This window comes from Kryptolebias marmoratus, linkage group LG4 (genome assembly GCF_001649575.2).
Source record: "Kryptolebias marmoratus isolate JLee-2015 linkage group LG4, ASM164957v2, whole genome shotgun sequence".
NCBI lineage: Eukaryota > Metazoa > Chordata > Actinopteri > Cyprinodontiformes > Rivulidae > Kryptolebias > Kryptolebias marmoratus.
Window position 1 is genome coordinate 17,939,449 of NC_051433.1, and position 27,622 is coordinate 17,967,070.

General features: G+C 40.8%; 2 protein-coding genes across 8 annotated transcripts in view; both read right to left on the reverse strand.

Moving 5' to 3' along the window:
- The window catches only part of si:ch211-160o17.4 (homeodomain-interacting protein kinase 1), a 15,724-nt gene extending 14,672 nt beyond the window's left edge, over positions 1 to 1,052 (reverse strand). For all 4 annotated transcript variants that reach the window (XM_017422889.2, XM_017422888.2, XM_017422887.2 and 1 more), the window contains exon 1: positions 712 to 1,052. The gene's annotated coding sequence lies outside the window, so the exon portion shown is untranslated. The remainder of the gene's footprint in view (positions 1 to 711) is intronic.
- Positions 1,053 to 3,276: 2,224 nt separating this feature from the next.
- The window catches only part of LOC108239846 (calmodulin-binding transcription activator 1), a 61,092-nt gene continuing 36,746 nt past the window's right edge, over positions 3,277 to 27,622 (reverse strand). Inside the window, exons 7-22 of one of the 4 annotated variants that reach the window (XM_017422814.2) lie at positions 26,965 to 27,118; positions 22,094 to 23,952; positions 21,040 to 21,166; positions 20,067 to 20,201; positions 13,349 to 13,497; positions 12,895 to 13,079; positions 12,734 to 12,812; positions 12,390 to 12,657; positions 10,871 to 11,382; positions 10,539 to 10,684; positions 10,169 to 10,415; positions 9,928 to 9,996; positions 9,030 to 9,175; positions 8,863 to 8,931; positions 8,690 to 8,720; positions 3,277 to 8,207 (exon numbers count right to left, since the gene is read on the reverse strand). In XM_017422814.2, coding sequence (XP_017278303.1) covers positions 8,175 to 8,207; positions 8,690 to 8,720; positions 8,863 to 8,931; positions 9,030 to 9,175; positions 9,928 to 9,996; positions 10,169 to 10,415; positions 10,539 to 10,684; positions 10,871 to 11,382; positions 12,390 to 12,657; positions 12,734 to 12,812; positions 12,895 to 13,079; positions 13,349 to 13,497; positions 20,067 to 20,201; positions 21,040 to 21,166; positions 22,094 to 23,952; positions 26,965 to 27,118 — 4,209 coding nt within the window. In that variant the 3' untranslated portion in view covers positions 3,277 to 8,174. Of the gene's footprint in view, positions 8,208 to 8,689; positions 8,721 to 8,862; positions 8,935 to 9,029; positions 9,176 to 9,927; positions 9,997 to 10,168; positions 10,416 to 10,538; positions 10,685 to 10,870; positions 11,383 to 12,389; positions 12,658 to 12,733; positions 12,813 to 12,894; positions 13,080 to 13,348; positions 13,498 to 20,066; positions 20,202 to 21,039; positions 21,167 to 22,093; positions 23,953 to 26,964; positions 27,119 to 27,622 lie in introns of all 4 variants that reach the window. The other 3 variants (XM_017422812.2, XM_017422811.2, XM_017422810.2) reach the window with 3 other exon arrangements.

Below are 27,622 nucleotides of genomic sequence, written 5' to 3' on the forward strand. Positions count from 1 at the left end.
AAAAAAAAAAATCGACTCAACCAAAAAATTAGTGACTTCAATCCAAAAAAAAAAAAATCTTTAAATTTTTGTTTTGTAAAAAAATATTTTTATGGTTAAAAAGTTTTAAGATGTTTTTTTTGTTTGACATTATTATTTTTTGATTGAATACTACTTTTTGTTTGACATGATTTTTTTTTTTGATTGAATAATTGTGAAACAAATCTAACTCCATATATTTGTCTTCCATTTATAAAACTTGAATAATTACAAACAATTAGGAATACCTAAAATAAAACCAGGAAATGTCCCCAATGGATGTCCACAGTTGAGATTTTGATATTTTTGTGAAAATGCTAAACAGAAACTAGTGGCTACGCGTTATCATGGTGTAGAAAAACCAATTCGTTTGTGGCATTTTTTTTTTTATTTAAACGTAGTTTGGTTGCATCCAGAACTGATAAGAAATATGACTAATCTACAGACAAGTCTAACATTTTGTTTTGGACAGCTGACATTTCAAAAACTACGAGCATAAGCAGCATTTTAACTACGAAACCAACAAAGTAATACGATTACTCAACCGGCTAAAGCTAACATGCTAACGCATTAAGTCTCCGAGTACAGGGTGGCCTTAAGTTAAATACTTCAGCGTCATGACGACAAAAAATAAAGGTGCTGCACGAATCACAACAACAAGAAGAAAGAAATACACGAATATCAGCAACTTACTGGATTTTGACGTTTCGACAGCGTGAAATCACAGCTTCGGCCGCGAGTTAAATCCCTCTTCAGTGTGCTGGACCAGTTCTCCGATTAGCCTCCTCAGGCTAGCACTAGCTCATGCTAGCTAGGCCCGCATTGTTTCTGTAGTCGATGGTAAGTTAGTCCGCATTACAGCGCCGAGCTCCCGGAGAAAAATATACAAAGGTTTCATTGTACTACTACATTAAAAGACATCTAGTTCTAAAATATGTACATATATTAGTTAAAAGCGTGCCGGATCCATCGCTGAAACCGTCTCCTGTAGAAGACCAAGATCCACCTTTCTCCGGAACGAACCACGTCCTTATATCAGCTGCGACTCTTACGTCAATTCCGTTCATCATTACCGTAATACCGGAAGTCTGCCGGATTCACGGACACCAAAAACGGGTCGTATTTTTTAAACCAGACCGACAAACAGGCAAACAAACACAGCAATAATAAACCTTTGCTCAAACTAAGCAATATATATCCGTTTCTAAAGACAAAAATCGCAAGTTCCGTGTGGGTAAGAGTACAGTGAGTAAAAAAGGTAAGCGACATTTTTTACGGTAAAAAAACAGAAAAATGGCGTTACGTAAGTACTGGTAATTTTCCGGATTGCTTCGGAAATTTCTGTTTCTCAGTATTTACAAATGTCCTGGACTGAACGTTGTGGTCTTTTTATGTCCTCAGTTAGAAATGACTAAATAAATACAAATGTAAATGTATTACATACACTAAATCAGGCCCTGAACTAAATCTCAGTTTCAGATAAAATTAATAATATTACTTTTTTCCTTAGGAAAAAAGTTAAAGTTTACAGTTATGGTCACCTGTTTTTAGATGTAATATATTATCTAATCTGCTGTCAATGCATGAAAATAATTCATTTTAATAGAGTGCGATCTTTTTCTGTTGTCACCTGCATTTATTTGCACATTATAATCTAAAATTTAAGTGGACCCTCAAAAGGTTGCTGAATCTATTTGACAGCGTTAGTTTTTTGTTTTTGTTTTAGTTACAGTGCTGGAGTATTATTCAAACTTCAAACTCTACATCTTTTTGGACACCAAAAGTCTGCTGCTTTGAGACTCACGTGTAAAAAGGGTAATTTTCCCATTGGGAAACAAATTTTTTATCTTAATTTTGATCAAAGATTTGCTTTACATCTGGACATGTCTATTCACAGTTAAAAGAACAGTCATTGTTTTATACATGTCTTATTTACTGTTCCCAAACTTTCTATGCTGGTGGTTCAGAGAACCCATTGTGGGTTGTGACGCATCAAGTCTGGGACCTCAAGATGATTTTTTTTAGTAAAATTTATCTTAAATTTGACTGTGAACCACATGCATTTTTTTGGCTAGTTTTTGCAAAAGAGTGTGGTTAGTAAATGAAATGAAAATAAATAGTTAATGTCATTATGCTCTTGTTTAATTGGACTAAGAGTGATTTATATCAACCAAATATATTGGAGGTCATGGGTCTCTTCTGTTATTTTTGTGGGTGAGAGGCTAAAAAGTTTGGGAATCGTTCTAAACTGTCTGGTTGCAGAAAAAAAAGAGTTTTATATCATTTGAGTGAAGTAAAAATAAACAAAGGAATCAAAATCACAATAATAAATACCAACACCAATAAATTATGATGGTTTCTGGAGCTAAACTGAAACAAGAAACTCTTCAGCCTGTGATCACTAATTTCTGTTCTCCCAGGAAATCAAGTCTTGAACGCGCCTTGTTGTTGGCACCGACTGAATGTTTCTGTGCTGAAACTACCACGGTTTGTTTCTGTCTCCAGTCCAAAGATTTAAATCTTAAAAACGTGACTAAACCTCTAAAGATAACGACCATCGTGATGCCTCCACAAACAGCCTTTAATTAGTTCTGTGTGTTTGGTGTTGATGACCTGTCTGTTGTGGGTGTGTCTATATATAATCATGATGTGATGTTTACATGCAGCTATTTTAGGGATATGTGTGTTTTGTAACAACTGCTGTTCTTACCAACTTCTTGTCTTATCTTGAAAGAAATATTAAATCTAGACTTGTCTTCTGGTTTTAAAAAAAGTTTAAATTAGGGATGCGCATACATTAATCTAAAACAAATATTGGTTGATTTTCTGCTTACTGACTCCCATCTGCCAATCAATCTGATAATCATGCTTTTGGTTACACATATACTTTACCTTAAAGTAAAAAAAAAATCCTTTCTGTAAATAAAACCTCAGAAAATATGTATACCTAGAAGTAGTCTGAGACAAAAAATATATATTTTTAGACAGATGTTGTAAGATTTAACAATCAGTGCATCACTGGTTTAAATAGGCAAATAAAGACACTACCTGCCTTTACCCTGAACTGTGTCAAAACCTTTAGTTACAGTAAAAAAACATATTTTAATTCAGAAATTTAAGGTGTTTAAAAGTGCAACAACTGTACAAAACTCACAGTTTTTAAAACTTACTTCCATAAATATAGATATAATATCAGGCAGGCTTAAATACATGTTCCCAGTAACTCATGAAACCAATAAATATCAGCCCGAAATAGAATAAAGTGCAAATTTTCTTTTTATTCTGATTTCATTTTACAGCAGAAATTATGTAAAGCATTCAGAAGACATATTCCACATATAAGGGCAATATTCAAAACACTTTGCATGGCCTCAGCAACAAAATATTCTTTTAAAAACATCAACAAGTTAGTGATGCTTGTGCATGCATGTTTGTAAAACAAAGAAAGATTAAAAACTAGGCTACAAAGAAAGGAAAACAGAAAAAAAATGAGAGAGAGAGAGAGAGAGAGGAGTGAGCGACTGAGATAGGCATGGAGAACACAACAGCAGGCAGGGGTGGTGATACAGCAGGAGATGAGAGAGAGAAAGGGAAGACAGAGGGGTGAGAGAGGAGGAAGGCAGGAGAGGTCTAGCCATAGATTATCTATAAGGGTCTACCATTCTAGCATGCAATGTGGTGTTTGGCCACGCCCTCTTGAAACAAGGCCCGAAAGGTTCTACATTTCATTTCCAGGCGGACTTATAAGAACAGAGGTCTTCTCTGCGCACCTGTTATATGGCAACATTTCTTACTTTTTTTCTGTTTTTTTCTTCATCTGAACAAACATACTCTTTTCACAGTCACCACCCTCTCCAAAACATGAACTCATAGATGAAGTGTCCGCACTGTGAGTTAAGTGCTTTGCGTGTTGAACTCTGTGTGTGTGTGTGTGTTGTATACGTCGATGAACATTTAGATGTCCGTGTGCCTGTTTGTGAAGATGTTCTTTAGAATGTCATCTTTACTGTTTGCTGAAATCAGAAGAAGTGGGAGTTTCAGTCGACGTTCTGGATGATTATTTTTGTGGCGGCTCGGTCCGATCGGCCGTCTCTCAGTTTGACTGATATTCAGAAAACATAAAAGGGCACAATCTTTCTATCCACTCTTTCATGATGATAAAGGTTTAATATGTACTTTTACATTATTCAAAAAAAAGAAGAAGCTCAAATTAAAGTGATAGTGTAAGTTCTGAGGAAAAGATTACTATTTTACCTGTCGTAGATAGATCTTTGAACAGCCTTAATTGGGAGAACGAGTTTAAATGTGATTGAACTGACGAGCTAATGGCTAGTCTGAGCGGGGCGGCTTGCCGTCGCTTTAAAACAACTCCAAAATTTCATAAAAAAGCTGTTCTATAAACCTTAACATTGCTGCTAATTTTACACCACACGGCCTAAAGTGCCCCCAGGCTGCACCGGAAGTGCTACAGCTAGCTGCCGCTGCTACTATTTGTGCTTGCTTTCAAATAATCAAAAGAGTTCAATGGAAGTAACTATGCGATGCAAAACATGTGGCACCGTAAAGATTTTCGAGGTTGGAGTTGGCCCCGCTTGGATTAGCTGTCAGCCTCTCACACAAAGTGCTGGTCGCTCAAAGAGCTATCTGCAACAGGTAAGATGTTTGTTGTTCAGAACCTTTCCACTTTGAAAGACTTGAACTATTCCTTTAAGGATCTTGAGTATTGGATGAGTATCTTTTTTATTACTTAAAATTCAGATCAATTTTTTGAATCTATAAAATAAACTATTTGGAGGTATTTTGTTTTTCTTGTGTCCTGGATCAGTTTTCCTGCAACAGATTTGTTGCTTTACTTAAAAAAAAAAAAAAAAAAACTGGGATATTAATTTTTTTTGTCAAACACGAACACAATAAAAGCTGCAGGTGCTAAACCACGAATGTTCTATTTTTAACTATCTGCACATACATACATACATACATACATATACCCAAATGTACACGGCCACCAGATGTGCCAGCAGTTTATCACGCGCCACATACCGTCTCCCTGTTCTTCAACCCTGAGTAAAATCTAAGGGAGATATTTCAGTGTGTCTCCGAACACAAAAAAACCGCACAAGCAAGAGAGGGTGGCCTGTATTCGCGTGCCCGACTATGTACATTTGTGTTTGACACTCTATGTGTGGGTTTACATGTGCGAGCACATCTGTGTGGGCCAGCGAGAAAGACAAGAGAAATAAAATGTTGATCAAAGTTATTTAGTCTGCTGAGTTATGCTGTCGTTTTAATGTTGGAGAAAATTAATCTCTGGAGGGAAAAAAAAACCAAACAGAAAAAAAAACCCAAAACAAAAACAAAGTGAGAGACAAAACACATTGTCCTCCCAACAGTGATGCTGTGAATAGACTCGTGACAGTGCCTCTCATACACAGAAGCAATTTCTTCCTCTAATACTGTAAAATACACACAAAGGTGGTGCGTACAGTGATACTGTCATTTTTGTTTTGTCAAATAAAGCAACACAAAGCATCAATTAGGCCATGAGCACCCATTCATACCAGACAAATTAGAGCTTCAAACATAGAATTAGTTCAAGTTCAACACTGTCAAGTTCATTTTGAACACATAATTTAGGAAAATAAACAAGTAACTGGGAACGCCTTGGAGAATATACAGTAGATATTTCCTGATATTAGTTTTCTGTTGCTGAGCAGGCACTTTCTAAACAGCTTTCCAGATGTCTAAAATACATATCATATATTTATGGCAGTGACAATGAAGTGAAAAACAAACAATCAAACAACAACAAGAACAACAACACAAAAATAAAGTCAACAAAATAAATAGTGGGTAGGAGACATTCTGTTCGAAGGTGGAAAGCTTTGACTGGAGGCCAGGCTGGATCTGTTGTACGTCTGATTGATGGTCTTAATAAAAGCGAGGATGTTGCTGAAACACAACCACATTGTAAAGGATGTAGCACCCTCTTTTTTATTTTTTTATAGGTCACCAGTCATCGCATTCACATTTAAACTCCATAGTCATCATCACTAGTAGTGCCATTATTTTAAAAATACGTGCATTATTACCACCATCGTCTATGAATAAGTCTGCCTTGGACAAACTTCAGAACTTGTAGGTCTACGCCTGAACTAGCACTAGATCTCCTCTACTGTTTTTTATCGTCTGTGCCTCTGTGGATCCTACTGATAAACTTTTGGGTGTTAGTTTCCCCCAACGTAACATACTGTGTTGTTAGGCAAAAATAGCATTCATATTTATTGGCACTACTGGCAAAAAGGGTTTAATTTTCGCTAGCCATGAAACAAAAGCACAAAGTTTAAATGTTTAGTCTGAAAGATCATGGTTTCAGCTTACTTTGTTTTCCCACTTATAAGTCTAACATTAGAGTTTTCGTTTGCATGCTTTAACAAAATGTTCTTTTCAGTAACACTTAATGCTGGATACTTTTAAAGTGAAGCAGTTAAAATCCTCTCACAGTCCGTAGCCACTACCTTGTTCTTTTAGCCGTTTCTTCGTCTTAAATCTCATGCACATTACTCCGTTTGTAATATCTACAGTATTTACAAGCAATACAGCCGTCCTGTGTACCCAGGTCTCTGTCTAAAGTTCTCGGTATGGGAGTAAAATAATTTATAATCTTAAATACAGTCCTCTTATGAAAAAGTTTCAGGGTCCTTGTATCCCCTTACCTCGTCAATTTATATACAGAAATATGCAATAGTCCAAAATATGGATTTGACCGCCCGTATGGGCTAATATGGGGACCAATGCCCTTTATAGGGGCAGGTGTAGGACCCGTGTCCTGTACAGAGCAAGCATAGAGACCTCTCAGAGTCAAGAAGAAGTCAAGGCAATGGTTTGTGACTCTCTCCTAGGATTTGGAGGTTCACGCAGAACAAACTAACAGAGACATTTAATCCTTGGAACACGTCATATTTTATCACACGGGAGGGGGGAAACCAGTCTCAAGCTAAACCACTCTTGAGCCAGTAAAAGAAAGAATTAGACCCTTAAATAAATAAATTAATTAAATAAAGCACCCAAAAGAAGTCATTTGTCCTTACACAGTTCACATTACACAGGGCAAGGATAGGTCGATGAAGACATGAGACACAATTACACATAGAAATACAAAAAAGAAACAACACTAAAGCAGTTTGGCAAGCATGCAGGAGCTCATAGCTCAAACACATGCATCGAATTGAACAAACACGGACACACCACGTCAGGCGAGCAAAGTGCTGCCTCTAAGAACGACTTCATACAAAGTCCATGTAGCAAATTAAGACATCGTTATTCAGACCACTTCCCCTTATCTAACAATCCTCCTCTTACATTCAAGTGCAGTTCCTCCCCTTTTTGATTGGGTGACTAATAGGTTTGTAAGCCTGTGGATCAGAGTGCTTGGTGATAGTGTGAAATACTGAATCAGCAGAATGATTTGCCTCTATAGCTCTGCAGGATGATGGAGAGGAGGAATAAGCGGAAAAAACCTTGCATGCAAATGCAACATAGAAGTGAGTTTTTTGGTTTATGTTTTCTTTTTCTTTCACAGATCTCTGTTTGGATACAAAACACACCAGGTATTGTATATTTTCTGCATGTCAAAGTAGCATTTCTCTTGAGCCAGCTGTTCCTCATCGGAGTCGTTCAGCACACCCAGCTGCTGTTTTAAACAGCAGGACGCCGTCTTCAGGCACTTCCTCCTTATTTTTTTTTTTTTTAACTTGTCTGACTCGTCAACTTGCTTTTGCAAAGAAACATACCCATGAAGAGTGCAAAGAATGCCATGAGGTTAATGTGATGGCCTCCCAGTTAAACTGTGGAGGAGGATCAGTGCTGCGGGCAGAGCCAGGTTCCTGGGCTCTGCCCAGCAGTTTGTCTGTCTGAGCTGCCATGATGGACACCTATCCTGTCCTCAGTCTGTTTGGGAAGAGTTTTTTTTTTTCCTCTTGAGAGAAGAGGGTAGGGCGGGTGAGAGAGGGGCGAGGAGGAAAGTAGAGGAAAAGAGAAGGGACTGGGAAAAGGAAAAGAGAGGGAGGGTTGAGGAGATGGAAACAGGGGAGAGGGCTGGGTAGGTTTAGATTGCTCACAGGCTGAGGGGGCTGTGTGCGGGGCCTGATGATGGGCTCTCACGACCCCTGGCCTTTCTCTGCTCTCTGGCCCTGTGGAGAACCAAACACACATTAGATACAGAATCAGAAATACCAGCCTATTTATGTAACTGAACATGTTTTTTTTTCATATTTACACCCAAAGGCCACACTCAGAGCAAAATAAACAGTTAATCTACAAACCTTTGATCCCCATCCTTCACGTACAAACACACACTCAAATCCTGTTATCTTCCCCACCCATCGAGGCACAGAATAAAAAAAAACAAAAGGCAGGCCAAGCAACCCTTAGAGTCCCGTAGTGATAACAGTCAGAACATGCCCCCATGAAGACCATATGCAAGAACTGCTCCTCTATCTGTCAGTCATGCACAGTTACTGAAATCATTCAGCAGTCCTCAGAGAGAGATAGGGAGTGAGGACGAGAGCAGGAGGGAAGGATGATAATCCAGGAACTCCTCCTCCTCCTCTCCCTCTGCTGTCATGCAAACAGGCATCAGCCTCTATAAGAGAGGGAGCAAGAGGGGACTCACCTGTTTCAGAGGCCTGTGGTCCATCAAGGGGCTTCACAGGAACAGCAAAACAACACCAGCTATTAGCACCACTGTAGTGTGTGTTGGTGTGTTAGTAGGCGGTAAGTGTGTGTGGCACGTGTTTATTTGTGCGCCCTTAGATGTATGTAGAGGAGTTTGAGAGTGCGTCTCACCTGTGGCGGTAGCGGAGCAGGAACCTCAAGATCTTGCGAGCAGCCTGGTTTTGTTTTTTAGTTAGGAGGCTGCTGTAATAGAATATATGTGTGTTAGACAATTTTATTACTCACTGTACACAATCCCATAGTTTCTGCACTTGTGTGTGTGTGTGCGTGCGTGGTACCTTAGGGAGTGCCTGTAGGAGCGGTAGTATTGCTGGATGAGGACCGCTGCTCTGCGACTTTGCCGGAACTTCCTCTGTTCGTGGAAACTCCGGAAACGACTCTGGATCAGGATGGCAGCTAAGGTCATCCTTTTATAAAGTGCATACTGAGAGAGAGAAGACGGCAGCAATGTGAAGGTTTTTGTCAGCAAAAAAGGGGAGCCTTTTTGGACTCTTCAAAAATGCAGGAACAAAATTCTGAAACCAATGCTGTAGATAAAAACATGAAATTACCAAAACTACAGATATGAAACTAATTCACAAGATTATCTTAACAATACACAGAAATGATCAAATTAGATAAAAACTTACATAGTAATGTAGAAACCTGGATTTAATTATATAAAACCTAAACAGTTCTGGTCTAAACTAGAAATCTGCTTCATATTAGTATGAGAAATATGTAAATATGAAATGAAAAGTGCGAAGAGACTTTTTAAAAACCTGTGAATGCTAATTTTGAAGTGTCTACTATCTTCTATAGTTATCAATTCTTCTCATGACCACAGACTCATTACAGCAAAGCATCTCGCACAATTTATAGTTTTGTTTAAGGATTTTCAAATAAATGTTCAGATTAGAGACATTAAAACATATTATATTGTCAAAAATAGCAGTAATAGATATAAGGTAAATGTGATTCATTCATGTTATCACTTAATTCAATACAAAATTGATTTTAGCACATAAGAAAAAAACCTTTTATGTATTTTTTTGCCTATATAAACTAAGCAGATAAAGCTCGTCAATTGTGGGAAGTTAGGTAAATTTGGTTAGAGGTAAAAGTTAGGGAGCAGAACTTCTATTATAACAGGAGGCAGTTTCCATCATGTTGCCCGGTCCTTCCTGCTGATCTCACCTGCTTGTATCTCTTATAGCAGCGTTGAATCACTGCCGCAATCTCTTTGTGTTGTTCCTGAATGGGACCCTGGAAAGAAAGTCAGGAGGAATTAATTTTAATGTTTTATATATAAAATGGATTATGGTCATGGTGAGGCTTATTTTAGCTGATTGTGGTTTGTGCAAAGGAGTAACAATAAACATGGAGGCAGGTTCAGCGATGAGAGAAACTGCATGGTACAAGGGGAGTTGATGCTTACTTTGTGTTTTCTGAGCGAGTGCAGAGCACGCTTGATGGTTTCATACAGCTCCTGCTGCTCTGCCTCAGTCATGGCTAGGCAGGAGGAGCTTGCTTTTAATCTCTCCTGTTTCATTGCTGCACAGAGGAAGGAGCTCCAATCAAAGGGGGAGGACGGGGCTTGGTTAGCACGAGGACTTTGCTGATCTTCCAGCCCTGAGAGTGAATTTGGTTTGGGGCTAGGAGTCTGGGGCTTGGACTTTAGAAACCTGCATGAATGGTATACAGTCAAGCTGTGTAAGTATTGACTTTACACAATATAAATATAACAGAGCTGAGGAAACATGATTCTGTTTAGTCAGTCTACTAAGCGTCTTAGTTATTTGACTCACCTCTCTACCTCATCAAGGTAACCCGACAGTGACTTTACATCACTGCTTAACCCAACCTTCCCAACATCTGACTCAGTGTCCACAACTTGCTTAAGCCGATCAGCTGAAGCATACATGAAGTGATCAGCGAGCATCGTAATGTCCACCTGCAACATGTCAAAAAAGTGGTTGATTTCAGGGAGATATCTAAGGGTGGTTAAGTTAAAAAAAACATGTTCCTCTTAATATTTTGTGCAGAACATTACTCTATGATTTACCTTTCCTTTTCAAACACTTAACACAAAACATACAGTTGCTTTCCATGAGAGCGGTATCAGAATGGCTCCCCATACCTGTAAGTCCTCTGTGTTGTCCTGGTAGGTGAGCAGCTCGGTCTCCTCTCCCCTGTCAGACAGCACTCTTTGGCGCAGGTGAATAGCCAATCGTTCTTTTCCTTGAATCCTTCTGGCCAAACTATGTTGCCCGAGAGTCTGTCTCAGACTCCACCTGTTGCCCCCTTCAGACTCCCCTATCCTGGCCTGCAGGTGGGAGAATGGGGCACTGGGCAGCTGACGGTTGGGGCTGGAGCTGGAAAGAGGTGCATTTGGACAGCTGAGGTTTGAGGATTGAGTTTGTGAGGATTTGAGGACGGTGGAACATTGAGGGGTGAGGCGGGAGTTGACGGGGTTGGTTGCAGGGTTTGAGTTAGCGAGCTGTTGTTGGCTCGCAGGGTTGGATTTGAGTCTCTTGGCTGGAGGGGGACCTTCCTGCTCCCCCTGGGTTCCTGCTGGGGGCCTTTGTCCAGTTTGGCTCCAGCTCTGGTTCTGGTTGTCCTTTTGGCTCTCTGCTCTGTTTCTCCTCAGCTCTGAAGAGCGAAAAGAGTGAAAAATAAGATAAAATCTTACAAAGATTTAAAAATATCATCATCGTTTTCATATATAATTAATCAGCGCTGTAATCAGATGAACTTTTTCAAGGACCAAGGCCTTTTTGTGCGTCCTTCCCTTGCCCTCCATCACCCCCTCTTCCATTTGGCTTAAAGAACTAGGGGTGGTTTTATTTTAAAGCATAAAAATGCACAAGAGTTTGGAATGATTCTATTTGTGCCCCAAACTGTAACCCCAATGAAACAAGGTTAATGCTTCGAAACACTAAACCCCAACTTTGTTTTGCTGACAGGAGCTCCTTCTCTTCTTTCTGCTGCCACAGATGCAACTGAATGAGTGTGTGGTGTGAAAACTGCATGAATGACTGAGCCTGAAGTGACATTTGCAAACAATAACTGTTTCTGCTGTACAACTGGAAGTTAACAATTATACAAGCTGTAGTGGAGTTATAGTGGCTGTAGTGTACTTCCTGGTTTTATTGCTTTTAAATTGCTGTCTGTCCAGCAGCTGCAGCATGTCAGCAGCAAAGTGCTGAGAAGGATCGACACACATCAGTGGACTTAATTTGCCAAATCAAACCTGCACACTAGACTTTGGTGGAAATACAACAAACCAGGGTTGAAATAAAGCTCTTAAAAACAAGTTATAGAGGATAAAAGTTCAGAATACTTTGATTAAAACCTGCCTTTTTATGTTGTAGTTTGTAGTATATAGTGTATATATATACACACATACATATTGATCACCTTGGCACAATTACCAGTCTAATAAGTGAGAAAAAGTAGCCATGTAGTAATTATTCATTAAACACTATAATGGAAATCCACTCATTTCCAATTTGGTAGTAGAAGTTTCAATTTCAAATAAAACATTTAAAAAAATATGGCTATGATGCATATAGAGTAACTTGGTAACTAATTTTTGTGTTTTGGGTGAACTGACAAATTAAGTATCCCTGCTGGTAACAAACCACATGCTTCTGCACCTGGGTTCGAATTAGCTGTAGGGCTGTTGCTTATTCCACCCGTGTGTGATCCTCCTCTCCATCTATCCGTCCAACTATCCACAGGCTGGCCCTGAATTTGAGGACTCTGTTGCAGCTGCTCCAAGAGCTCGGCCAATCGAGTGTGGCCACGGGAACGGGCAATGTTCAATGGCAGGCGTCCCAGGGAATCAGGAATGACGAGAGCTCTTGGGTCCCACTGGTAAAGAATCAGTGCTGCCTCGGTATGACCCAGAGCACAAGCCCACATCTGAGGAGGACAAAACAAACTTGATACACACAGAAAAACAAACGGAAACAAATACGTTTAAGCAATAACTACTCACGAGTGGCGTGCAGGAAAAGTGGTCGACATTGAGAGGATCCACTTCCAGCTCAAGGTCAATACTGTCGGCATGCTTTGTGCTGCAGGGCAAGACAACAAAAGTGAAATTACTGGCTGGCTCTGTGCCTTCACAATGATGTGTCATATCTGAGTGTAAATCACCGCCAGCGAATGAGTGTCTGAATGAGTCCTGCGTAACCCTGAGCTGCGGCCAGATGCAGTAACGTCATTCCTCTGGAGTTCTTGCTGTGGACGAGCTGGTTAGAAGAAGCCCAACATGGCTGAGACATCATCTTCTCACATACAACCACGACACGACCCTCAAACGTGCCATGATCAGGGGAGATCTGAAGAATTGAAGAAGAAAATGTCAAATAGCGTAAACCATAAGAAGTTACAATTATTTTGCACAGGCTTTTGCTTCATTATATGTAAAAATAAAAAAAAACTATAAAGAAGCCTTTTCCGCTTACCATCTTACAATCTTTAACTTTACCACAGTCAATGTTAAAGAGTTGACTGATTTATTTTAGCTCCTTATGTTTGACTGGGCTTTGCCTCCTAAATACAAAACTTAAAAAAAAAAGAATTCACCCTGACAGAATCACAGGCTTACTTGAGACCGCTGCTCCGAGGCTCCTCCCCCTTCAACTCCTCCACCCTTGGTTGCCATGGCTTCTGAGCCGGGGTTCTGATTGGTTATTTCAGCCATCCTCTGCTCCATCTGCTCCAAACGCTCCAAGATAGACATCCTGAACTGGGTGTCTGTAGAAATGTGAGCAAGAAGTGGTAGTCTGTAAACACTGACAGGTAGTTCACTGTATTCATGTAAATAAGCATCATTGTGTTTAGCCTAGACAGAGGCTCATCTAATTGGCTGAAGAGACACTGAGCTGAAACCCAGCAACGCCCTTAAGTTAAAAATGTGAACTTGGAAAACAAATATCTTCGTGACCTGGTTGTGCGTGAGTTTGACCCTTAGTTTCAAAGCTGCTGCAGTTTTGCTGCAGTGCACATTAAATCATCCCACCTGCTGCTTCCTCACTCAGTTTTCTGTTTTCCTCGTCTCATTTCACTTGTTTTTCTTTTCTGCTGCCTGCAGTACAGAGACTTAACTGAGAGGATGGAGCCACATGAGCGACAAAAAGATCCAGGCTTCTCCCTTCTGACTAGCACAGTCAGAAGGGAAGTTGACTCTGGATACGGCCCATCTGACTCGATTACAAAACACTCCGGGATCGTGGCTACAAAACACATTAAAAACCTCTCTTCATTTCTTACAAATCCAGAAAACAATATCTCACCATACAAAGTCAAACAAATGACACACACTCTTGGACATTTCCATGATCACTGCAAAAAAAACTGAAACCTGATGGTAGGAAATTAATTTTGGTCCTGCTTTTCTTTTGTAATATATATATTTATTTTGGAATTTTTTACTATTATGTGTTCACCTACTGATTTTTGAGGCAGTAAGAGCTCCACAAGTGTCCATCTTGCTAAAAGGTTCATTATTATTATATACTAGCTTTACACTATAGGATTTATTTACTAATGCGGATTAAAGTATTAAGTATACAATGACAGTAAAGTAGTCAGCAGATTGACAGAATTTCCAAAGTTTCTGTAGTTTCACGTCCCAGTTTTGACCTTAACTTAGTCATTTTTTACCTTAATGATGATCCTGGTATGAAAGAGTGATTTAAGGACCCAAGTGGAGGAAAGAACGCCCAGAAGGCAAGGATTCAGAGACATCCAGGAATCTGAAAACAAAAGGCTCTCCCACCTCAAGAAAACCAAAGGCTAGACAAGACACGCAGGAGCAAACACACGCAAGGACCTCACACAAAGGAAAAGCAGGAGTGTATACTAAGGAAGGTCACAAATAAACAAATGGAGGCGTGACAACTACCAAGTCGGGACCAGGTGAATGAGAAGAGCAGAAAACAAGAGACAGGGATTAAAAAATGTAATCAAAACAACAAAACTCTACAGACGAAGACAGACGAAGACAGACCACTGACCAATGATTACACAGTCGACAGCAACAAACTTTTACAACATCATTCTTTTACAACCAACTTTAGATAAAAAACACACAAACAGGGTGAGACTAACTTGTAAACAAAGCTTGTCGAGATAACCACTAACACTATTAGATTACATTTCAGCGGGGTTTGCAGTCTTTACAATAAACTAGCAGAGTTATAGTTTATTTGGAAAAAAGAGAGAAAAATGAGCTCACAACTGTTGCATCTAAATTAATTCGTAACACTTTCATGGTAAAGGGTTTCAAGCTGATCCAAAGCTCCTTATATATTCATCTGAGGCTAAATTGTAATGTTCAAACACACAAAAATGTCTAAAGGAGCAGCACAAAAACCCCTAACAGAATCCAGCGATGGGCCTGTAATGTTGTGGTTAAGAGGAACTGTCCACTCCTTATGGTGCTGAAACTAAACATGGTCGTTTTTAATTATCCAACTCCAATTATCAGGTGTGAACCAGCAGTCAAATGAAAGGCGCCACATCACATCTCGACCCAACCAGCTAGGGCGTAAACAAGGTGAGGACTTGTGGCTTGTCTTTGTCTGCCACACAAAGCACGCACAGCACATGTTGGGCAATCTTGCATCAAATAACTGGGATGCAAAAGCCAAGGCTCCACAGCTATGAATCTAACCAGCCACATTTATGTTACAACATGGTTTAAAAAAAATTAATAAAAAGAGGAGAAAACTAACGCAGCTGCGAGGGATACACACCTGAACGCCGACAACAGAGCGCGAGGAGAGGTTAAACCCCCAAAAAACAAACAACAACGACAAAAAACGAAAAAACAAAAACCCGGCGCGTCTCTCTTTGTTCTCCTTCCTGCTCCTGCTCAACCTCCGGTAGTTTCAGACTCACGGGTCGCTACTCCGACCGCGCAAAAAACACAAACAACAGAGGGAGGGCGGAGAGGAGGGAGAGCAAGAAAGAGAGGGGGGGAATGGAGCGTCTCCACGTTTAGTGTGCGAGGGGGAGGGGAGGGGGCAAGCAGCGGCGGCGCTTCAAATCCGCCCGCCACTCTCCGAGCTGTCCTCCCGGCACCGCGCAACTGCGCACAGGCTGAAAGCGGGGCGATGGCATGTGGCGGTGCGGTGTGCTTACACTCATTTACTGATAAAACACCAGAATCATATCTCTGTTTCACCCGAGTGGAGTCTTTTTGCTCCCACACGTGGAGGCTGAACAGACAAAGCGCAGAGCGAGTCTCGCCGTCCTCGCTCCGAAGACAGAAAAAAAAATAAAAAAGAAAAGGCTCGAACCCGTCTGCCGTCCGCAGAGCCGCGCACGGGCAGAGCTGTCCGAAGTTGTCACTGTCAAACGGAGCGGCCGTCGTGCCGTCACGTCCTTGTCCTCATTTGAAGCCAGCAGTCAGCCCTGCTGTGACGGAAAAGCCGCATTGCCGCATTGCGCAACGCGGAGACGGAGGCGAACGGAGTCAGGACACGGCTCGCCAGGAGGGTCCCGCGTGTTTCCAGGCTGCAGCTGCAGCAACACGCGCGCTCACTGGGGGAATGCATATCGCCCGCAGTTTTACACTCAGATCAACTTGTGTAGTGTGACTTTTGGTCTTGATGACTCTCAGCTACTACCACATCAAATTCCAGCTCAATATCTGTAAAACCACAGCCGTTTACCTGTTGGCTAATGTTGATTGGCTCCAAAGGTTCATCAGTTGCAGAGGTACATTTAATGATTCCTTACTGAAGGTTTCATTAAAATGTTATCCAGTCCAGACTCTGGACTCCAGAGATATTTTGCTAACAAACACAGCTGACACCAAACGAAAACACAAAAATCTGTGAAAAAGTGTAGAACTTGGAATATGTGTTGGAATGACTCTCAGCTACTATCACTTCAACCTTTGGTACAATATCTGTAAAAATGACTGAATTAAACACATTTGTCTGTTTTCTGAGGTCAATTAGCTGGAGCAGCCATCTTGAATAAGGATGTCTCCAAAAGTTAATCAGTTGTAGATGTACATACAATAATTAGTTCATGAAAGTTTCATTAAAATCCACCCAGTGGTTCATGAGATATTTTGCTAACAGACAAGTTCTTGACTCCAAAGAGGTAATAGCAAACTTCAAACAAACATTTTGGACAATCTGTTAGCACTCAGAATATGTGTCGGGGATCAGTCTCAGTTACTACCACACCAGATTTCAGCAGAATAGTTGTAAAGTTGACTGAGTTGTAGCCATGTTTGGGTTTTTTATGATCGGTTAGCTGTGGCAGCCATCTTGAACTGGATTGACCTCAAAAGGTCACGAGCTGTAGATGTACATCCAATTACTACTTTCTGTAAGTTCCATTAATATTTGTCCTGTGGTTAATGAGATATTTTGGTAACACAGACACACACACACAAACATGGGGCAAAACATTATCATTCACATTCGCCTTTCAGCGGTGGGCAATAACCTCAAAAGCCGACTGAAAGGACGTTTCATTTTCCTCTAATTCGCTCAAGAAAAGCTCTAGCAGCTCTTCCAAGATGCTGCCTGGGTTTCATAATTAACGCTTGTTCTACACAAACTGAAAAAAAAGAAAAAAACAAGTAAAGATAAGGGGTCCCGTTCATTAAAACAGGCTTTGAACCACCTTAGCCTAATTTAGGAAACGATTTGCAAGAAGGAAGAAGGTGAAAAAAAGAGAATAAAGGTGTCTCCATCGGATCAACCATCAGCAGAAGGGATACAGACCTGACTGTAACATCTATGAATGGAGTTGTCTCAGTCTAATGTGAGAAACAGCTGGAACGGAGCAGCTAAAAGACTCTTCTCACGTTTTACTTAAAAAAGAAAAGGATTCTTAGGTTTAGGCTACTTCTGTCACAAAATGTCGTATTTATTTACGATAAATATATTTTTTTTAATTTTGTAAGCTACACTTTCAACAAAGCTCTTTTCAGACATGGTATGTTGTAGTGCTTATTTATTTTACTAAAGGTTTGAGTCATCCTTAATTTTTTAAATATTTTCCATCCAAGGAGCCAGGATATCTTGTAATCCTTTAGAATAGTCTTGGTCAACATTTCTTCAGGCTTCAGTTTTTCTTTGGACTTTGATCGCTTTACCATTTTCGGAAGAATGTTTGTTAAGCCACTTAAGGTGAAAGTTCAGATCATTTGAAGTGGGGTTCAGTGGTAAGGTTATGAACGACTAATATCTTACCTGTTGTAGATAGCTCTTTGAACGGTGAATCCAAGTTGAATTTTGACCAGATTGACGAGATAACATCTAATTCGAGTGGAGCCAAAACTAAAGTAGATTGCTGCATTCTTAAAACAACTCAAGTAATTCAAGCAAAACACTATTTTATAAAACTTTACACAGCTGTCAGTTTCACATCAACTGTTTATCCCAACAGAAATATTAAGATATTCCTGCTGGATGTGCCCCAGGCTGCACTGAAAGTGCTACATCTAGCTGCTGCTGGCACTATTTTATTTAGTAAACAATCACAGAATTGTCTATAAATAATTGTGTTGAGCAAAAATGACAGCAATGTAAATGTTTGTAAAATAGCGCTGACATTGATTGCGATGACATTTTTCAGACTGGAGTTATTTTAAGACGTAGAAAGCCACACTTTGGTAAAAAATAATCTCTATATCTCCATACTGAGGCCATTCAAAGAGCTATCTGCAACAGGTAAGATAGTAATTGTTCATAACCTTTCTACAGAACCCCATTTCAAGGGATCTGAACTGTCTCTTTAACTCTGACATCATTCAGGTATAAAAAGCTCCTAAACTCAAGTGCTGTGTCGACACACAACAGAGAACTTGGGAAAGAAACCATTTTTGATGGAATCTTCTGACACAGTCATTAGAAGTCTGCCACAATTGCACAATTTTTCCCCAGTTCTTTAGCTGAATCCATGACAAATTCCAAAGATAACACAATCTGACAACTAAAGTAGCTTTTTGCACCAACAGGGTGATTCTCAAACAGCTATTAGCTGAAAATGTGCCACATAGACGAAGAACGATGCATTTCTCAGGTCTTGTGTCACGTCTTTGCAGGATTTTTTCCCCTGTTTTGTCAAGACGTGCCTTCTAAATACTGTTCATCCGCTGCAGATAGTTGCTTTAGGGCTGAGTCTTCTTTTGCCGTCCACTTGTCCACGTACCAAATTTTGAAAAGCCCACACTGCACAACACTGTCACAGCGAGCTACAAGGACTGAAAATGAGTGAAAGGGCAAACAAAGCCCTTTGAAAAATTCTTTGAAAACCCTTCAGAAGAAAAAAAAGGGTCAAGACCACTTTAAAAGATGACAAGAAAGCCTGTCTCTTTGGAAGCAAAATATTAAAGAAATAGGGGGGGGTTTAAAAATTTTCTGCAGCGATGTGTATTGATGTACCTCACTGCTACGTGCTCGTGTCCCTTTTAGAAACATGTATGGTGTGGCTGCAATATTTCTAAAGATGTGACACAGCACAGTACACGAAGCGAGGTTTATTAAGGTCAGAATTTTCTGTCTGAATTTACACAAGTTAAAAATTTACAGCAGATTATGTTCACTTAGGGGACTCCATCCAGACTCCAGTACAATCCCTGAGGACACTGATCCACCTGCAGCGTGTTGTGTTGTTCTGAATTTTTTAGTTGCCTATAAAGTGTGAAACCTTGTGTCAAACCTGATGGCACAGGATAAAAGAAATCAGCAACACTTCTCCTAAATGTCATGTCTGCTGAACAGACGATATGAAAGGAGTCACTTCCATCGAACTAAAAGTGAGGAGCTTATTTGCAGTCTACGATCGTGAAAGTTTAATTGTGTTAACTTAAGCCTCCATTCAGCCTGTTTGTGTGTTTCGCACAGAGAGGAGAGTCTGCAGCATGAGATTAAATGACAATAAAGTGCAGCACAGAACCTTTTCATTATTTGTACTTGTTCATTTAGCTCCCAATTAGTAAAAAAAAAAAAAAAAAAACACCTCAAAGCCTAATAATGACAGCGAAAACAATAAAGTTGAAAAGTTTGGACAGCTTCTTTTTTTTTTACTTTTTATTTAATGGTATGATCTGTACGAGTCCTTTAAAAAGCAAATTATGTGTCAAAACAGGATCAAAGCTGCATGTGCTTGCCTATCTGTTACACACTTTTTGATATTACATAAACAACCTATCTAAAATACTGAACGGCGTTCTCATTCAGAGATTAAACAGACACATTCAGAGTAATGAGGTGAATGCATGTCTGAAAGGGTCTTATGATGACTGCGATCAGACGCTTTTATCTGATTAATACGAAAATAGCTGCTCTCACCATCCAGGGACAGCCAGTCGTGCTGAGAAGACGGCAGAGCTGGAAGGTCGCGTGCCTTATACTCAAACACCACAGAAGAAGATATGACCTCCCCGCCCATGGCCACCTGTAGCATCACTAGTCCTGTGTCATGGGCTGGAAAAAGACAGACATCAGGTGATGGATGCGTGTGCTGCATTATTCTCCTGGCGAAGTTAGAGGTCTAAAAATAACTTCAGAAAACGGTCTGACCACGTGATATACTGGAAATCTTGAGCGTCACTTTGCAGCTCCTCCGAGACACAACAGGATGGGACACATCATTTATTTCGATGTTGCTCTCCTTTCTACAGGGGTTGATACAGCAAGCGAACTCGCACGAGAGACCTGGCTAGTGTTTAACGCCGGATGCCCTTCCCAACACAACCTGAGCTTGAACCTGCAGCCTCGGGATTACAAGCTCGCGGCACTGACCACTGAGCTACCACGGCCCCTTTTTCTGTTCCTATGTACACTTTAAAAATAAAAAAATCCCAAATCAGTTAACAGTTATATTAATGTTTGCAATCTATTTCATACCTGACGACCTTTAGACAAAAAGGAACAATGTCCAAATGTTGTTTTGAACCTTGTTGACATACAGTCTTTAATAATTGTTGCCCTTGTTGTAGCTCCTGTAATGCTGCATTTTAAAATAATTTCACTACCTTCCTATGGAACAAGGCTATTAACATAATTAAAAAATTATTTTACAAATTAAAAATGTATACTATCATAAAAGCTTGATACTTGATACTCTTTCTGTACGTTGCAGTATTTGTATTGATTAAGACTGACGGGGTTGCTCGAGCCCAAACTGTTACACAACAGGAAAGGTGTAACAGAATCACACAGCATCTGTTTATAACTGGGCAACTTTCTTTGATTTTCCATGACAAAAGCCATCAGGATTAGTTCTGAAAGTTCAGGACACTTGTACGATCAGGTGTGTTACCTGGGCAGTAGCAGCGCAGCACCCCGGGCTGGATTAAAGCAGCAGGGACACTGATGTGGTCGAACAGACAGCTGTATTCACTGCTTGACTCCAACCACGGACCTGTGATCAGCACCTTTACTCCACCCTGAGGAACACAAATAAAAGCCACAGGTTATCGACAGACAACAACGTCACTGAGAATATGACTAAACGTAGCTGGCAACAACAAACAGAAGTCTAAAAATGAGACAAATTTCTGCATTTGTGTCAGTATGGCAGCATTGGTGTGTAAAGGAATGTCTTAAAATGTGCTTTTATTCAAATTCGGTCTGGGAATAAGACAAATTATGGACACAAGTGCCAAAAAGTTTGCCTGATTTAAAGATCTGAAGTGACTAAAATAAAAGGCCAAGCCTAGAGGCTGTTTACATTCAAAGACAACAAATAAGTTTGAACTGTCACGAGTTCACACAAACACAGCTTAAAGTATTAAAATAACAAAAGAACAACTGTCCTGTGCAAATTTATATGTCATAAAGTTATTAAAGTACAACACAGAAGAGTTTTTTTTTGCTGTTTAGCTCATTTTACAAATTATGTGACTGCTTTTAAGTCTGTGAAGAAATCTTTTTTTTTAAGTTTTACTCTAAACTGAAAATAATGTAATTTTGTTCGAAAACTGCAGTAAAATGTGAGCCAAATTGAGTTATTACAGGCCCTGTGTGACACTTTTTTTTAATGATGGTGGTAAGATGCAAGGTTCCCACAAGTTTCATCATAACTCAATGACAAAACTGCTGTCTGAGCCATTAGAAGTGGTACATGGGTAAATTAATGAGGCCACCCAGGGGAATCAGGGAAATATTGAAATTTCATTAAAAGCCAATCAGCTGAGTGTGAAATATTTGGCCTCTTTAATGACCACATACTGTAACCAAGCTGTCTGTACAAACTGGGCTAAGTGTGATTTCAGTGGTTAACATCAGCACAAGCTGCCATCAATCACGAGTTGCATGGACTAATTTTCCTGTGGGGAGCAGTGATGAGTAAATAATGATTACAAGTTACTCACCTCTGGATAGGACCACTCCGGGGAGTAGTCCGTCACACCAAACAGTCTGCCAGTCTCCTGGAGCAGTCCCAGTGCTCCCTGCTCCACCTCCGAGCCCTGCAAGTGGCCTGCTCCCGAACCCTGCTCCTCTCCTGCTGCCCCCTCCTGGGGCATCAAAACCCCAGAGACTGCTGCGCCCACCCCACCCCCAGATCCCTCCACTGAGATGAAATCGTTGATTAGATCTGAGAACTGGCTTCCAAATGAAGCCTCAAATCCTTCCAGACTGATAGCGGCTCCTGCCCCAGCTGACGTGGCGGACACCACTCCATTTTGCTGAGGGAGCGGAGAGCTGTAGAGCGCTCCCTCAATGTTTGTACCCGTGGCTATTGACTGAGGACTGGCTCCCACTGAATTGCTGGCCCCTGACAAGCTCACGCCATTACATATGATTTCATTTTCTGCTCCTCCGCCTCCTCCTCCACCCTCGTCTCCCCCGCCGGTGTCATCTGTGGGCTGGAGGTAATGCTTGGTGTCAACACTCACGTAGGCCTCATGAGGATCCCCAGCCTTGAGAAGTAACTCTTCTCCGTTCTCCGTGGGTTTGTCTAGTGCTCCCACCTCCTGATGTCCCCTGCTGCCCGGCTGTTCGATGGACACATCCTGCGTCGTCAGTGGAAACGAGCCCACTGCTCCTGCCTGTCCATTCCTTGCGCACAGAGCCTGCTGGTCTGTGCTGGCTTGATGGAGGTGTGCATGAGCGTCTCCATTGGTGACAGGAGCGTCAGCTGCCACTGGAGGCAGGCTCATGTAAGCCTGCGCCTCGCCGGACTCCTGGGTTGCCTTCGTACCGTTGGTCTGCAGCTGAGAGGGCTGGCTTGTCTGGGGGGAAGCTTGTAGGAAGATGCTCGGGGAAGGGTGGTGTGCAGGCTGGGTCAGACTTGGGACACAAGCTGATGACATGACCGCACTAAAGTCCATCTGTTCCAGGGTGGTGCTGGGACTGAGGCCAGGTCCTTCTCCCACATAGCTGCTCTGGGTGGACAGGGGCGGCTCCAGAGGCGTAGCCTCTGTCTTGATGTTGTTGACCAGACTTGGGTTGTAAACAAAGCCGTTAGAGGGGCAATGGAGTCCTCCATCATCACCGTTACAGCCCTCTGTCTTCCCACCTCCTCCATATGTCTGGCCCTGCTTGGGATTGTTGAGGAAGCAATCAGGGTCAAAGGTCATGGTGGTTTCAGGTAGGCTGACACCAACACCAGAGTCCAGAGAACTGGAGAGAACCAACTCTCCTCCCTCCCCCAAGCCTACCCCTCCTGGAAATGATGCAAACCTCTGGTTGTCAGGGGCAACAGCTAGCAGAATACCAGTTGTGGTACTCTCATGGGTGGATGCCAGCAGGTGGGTGTGGCCAGTGGAGTAAACCGAATCCCCAGTCAGCGTGGTGACCTCAGACATAAACACTGCAGTGCTCTGTGATAAACCGGCTCCAATGGCGAGAGCGGGACTGTCAGCCATGTCACTCGTGATTGACAACGGGGAGCTCTGGGTGGTGTCAGGCACCTCCACCTGGTTGGTGGAGGTAGAAGACGACACTTCCATGCTGCTCTGTGGGAGTAAAGAGGGTTTGGGTATCCTGCCGTTCCTCCTCTCTCCTCCGCCAGCCCTGCTCCTCCCCCCGGCAGGATTAGGCTCGGTCTGGCCCTCCGATACATCACTGTTCTGGACCTCTGTGCCATCTGCTTCCTCGGCTCTCTGGCTCGCTGCTACGCCCGTTCCTATAGCTGTCCCACCTCCTGCTGCTCCCCCCGTCTCCTGCTTGGATGAGATGATACGCTGCTTGACGCTGGAACATTTCTGATGCAGGCTGCTTCCAGCACCTGGCAAACAAGACATCAAAAGAAAGAAAACAGCATTCACAACAATGCCCACTGAGTTTATATTCTATCTATTTAATTTCACAGGCCAGTGTTTTGGTATAATAGCACTACCTCATATGCATTTCCCAGCATGTAATAGCACCCTCCAGTGTTCAAAATTTACATTGAATTTAGTTCACAAGTACTCTGAAACACTGCCACAAACACATAACCTTTAAAATACTTTCAGTGCCAATATATAGTCTTCAGGACTTCTAACATCCAAAATTATTTTTAGTCACTGTTTTCATTCACATTTTGAGAATTTAGCAGATTTATTTCCAGGGGTAACACCTGCTCCCAACAACAACAGAAAGATCAGAACTGTAATCAAGTCACCAGTAAAGGGAAAAGATAAAAGCAGAAAACTGTGTGAATAATTTAACACACATGGAAGTCAGAAATGAAATCGTATTTACGTCAGCAAGCCCCATAGTAAATAAAATGTCCTTATTTGCCCTTCCAGACACAATCAAAAGATGGGGGGAGATTACATAAGTTTGTTTTCAGTGTGAGTACTGGAGTTGTTTACTCCCTGATGCTGATTTATAATTAATACTTCCTGGATTTTTCAGGCTTTTCTGTCGTCTTTCTGTAAATTTCAGCCTTTCTTGGGTACATTTTGTATCTGCCTCTAGGTGGCAGCATGGCACTGACTGCTGGGAACATCAAAAACAAGAAATTCACACAGAATATCTGATAAAAGCCTGAATATACACTATAGGTGTATGGTGGCCATGCAGTCTGTGAATATCTTGTTTTTGTTGTCTTTCTTATGTTTCTATTGACAGGAAAGAATATTTCATAATTTATATTTTTTAAATTTTTACTTTAAAATAATTTTACTACAAGGCAAATAAAAACAAATGTTTACAAGTTAGCATTACCTTACAGTTTTCCCTTTGGTTTAGTGATTATCTTTGGATCTATATACAAACATCAGCCATTTGTTTGGTTTAGATTAGATAGTTTTATTTTCTCTTTTAATAAAGAGAAATGTAAGAATAGGCTACAGACTGTTAATAAACCTTAAATGAAACGGTGAGTGTTTTTTGTTACCAATGAAGCTCTTACTCACTTATTTTGAAATCAGGTCAGGTAAATTCTGCACTTACGAAGAATTTTATGTAAATTTAGAAAATATCATTACAAGCAATGACTACTGTGATGACAATTTTTGCTTAATTTTGTTTACCAGACTTTTAATCGTTAAGCATCGGTTTTATTGTTGGTTTTAAACTTTCTTATATTCGTCTTCAACCAATTAATATTTTCATTAATGAACAATCTGCTGATTATTTTTCTCCATTAAATTAAGTGGCTCTTTGGTTTGCAACATAGCCAAAGATAGGGAAAATACAGACCGAAGTGACATATTCCGAGTGTTTGTGTAGTAAGACCAACTGTTCATGCTTCCAAACTTTGCAAAAAACACAATAAAGTGACTAAAGAAATTATAAGCAATAACATCAAACTCCTACCATCTGTGAAGCTGCAACCATAAAATGTTTTTACATGAATATGAGTCAAACGATTAGCAAAATAGTTGCCAATTAATTTTCTGTCAGTCAGCTAATTGATTATTCTGACTAATCGTTTCAGCTGCACTCGCATTAAACAGATGGGTGATTTAACTATTGGCAAAACATCAAATTGCATGATTTCAGATTTATGCAAATAATATAATTATTTGTAAAATAAACAGCAATTGGAGCCATCAGACATATGTAGCGATGTAAAAAGTTGCAAGGGGAAGGTGAAAAGTCTAATTAAAAAACAGACTCTAGTTTAAGTGTCAAGTACAGTTCACATGTAAATATAGTGGGCTACACCGCATGGTATACTTGTGATCAAAGCAAAAATATATACCATTTATGCAGACAGTGCAGCAACGTTTAGGCACACAGCAGTGTGAACAATTCACTTTGTCTCTGACTTTAATTTCTAGATGTTGCTGTAGTCACAAGATCGTAACTCATTATTAAACCAGAGACAGCTAATCTCTTTTATTAAGATGAAAGTAATTATTGCGCAGTGAGTTAAAGTATCTGCTTCATTGTTTCAATAATTTAATGTTATTTCTTGACAAACCAAACATATTATTCAAATAATAATTGTTTAACATATGTTACTTAGTTGTCTTAATATATATATTGTTTACTGAATCAAAACCACCATGTTGAATTTCTAAATTAAAATTAAAGGCCTTGCAGTCCTTGAGGAACTGCATATCACTCGCCACCTTTCATGCCAGAGTTTATGTTGAGGACTGACCGAGTTGTAGCCGTTTGGGTCTAACCAAGTTCTGAACATAACTGCGAGATGTTTGCTCAGAGTACGTGTTGGGCATGACTTTCAGCTACTGCCACATTAAATTTTAGGTCAGTAAAATTGAATGAGTTGTAGCAATTTTTGTGTTTTTTTTTTAAGTTCAGTTGGCTGTGGCAACCATTTTAAGTTGCATTGACTCCAAAAGTTAATTAGTTGTAGATGTACAGCCAATAATTAGCTTCTGGAATTGCCATTAAAATTCATTCAGTGGTTCATGATATAGTTTGCTAACGGACACGAACACACACACACACACACACACACACATGGATACAAGCAAAACCGTTATTCTGGCTGAAAGACAAAGGCAGGCTGGATAGATGATAAAAATGGATGATAAAATAATAAATTAATCATTTTGTGTTTTTAAAAAAATGCACCCCTCTGCAGCACTGAGGTATGTCAATTATAAACGTACAAAAAAACTGCAGAATCCACTTCGGGGAACAAAAAAAAAGAGAGAGTAGCAAGTGGAATTTTATGATACAGCGTTATCAGTCCGACCCTGCTGTGACCACCTTGCAACAAGGCCCGGGGCGGACTCGTTACACACCGGTCCCAAGGTGACTCAAATTCCCAGGTGGAAGAAACGTGTGAAGGCTGACAGAGGAGAGAACAAGCGCTCAAGTAAAGATAACTCACACATGGGTTTGAGCTGGCCAATGAGCTCCTCCTTGCTCCACTTGGCCCACTCCTTCCTGTCTGTGTTGATGGAGCAGAGGACAGGACCGCATGGCTTCCCGCTGTCGTCCACTGCCGGCACATTCAGGTAGTGCACCAGCACGATGTCCGGGTTCTGGAGGAACAAGGACACACAAACAGAAACACGCACGCTCTGTGTTATTTTAACAAAACATCTATTCACTGATGTGTTTCTTCCACACTTAGGACAGAACAAAATGAAAGAGTCTATTTACAAAAGGGAATGAGGGCGGGAGACTGGAAAGGAAAGGGAAAAAGAAAGTGGAGGACAGGGAGGAGGTCAGACGTAGTGTGTCAGATAAGATTCTCTCACCTGCCTATAAAAGATTTAACAGCTTGAGCCCACTCATCACTCTCTCTCTCTAACACTGCAGTGTCTACATGTGTGTTTGTGATACAGGATATATGTTGTGTATTCACTGTATATATATATATATATATATATATATATATATGGAGGAAGGGAGAAAACGAGAGAAACAGAAGGAGAGCAGGTCTCACTTTCCTGTAGGTCGCCAGCAGACCTATGGAATTTCTATTCCATAAATGATTCAACAAGTTTGTTCACGCACACGTGTGTGTGTGTCTGTATGTGTGT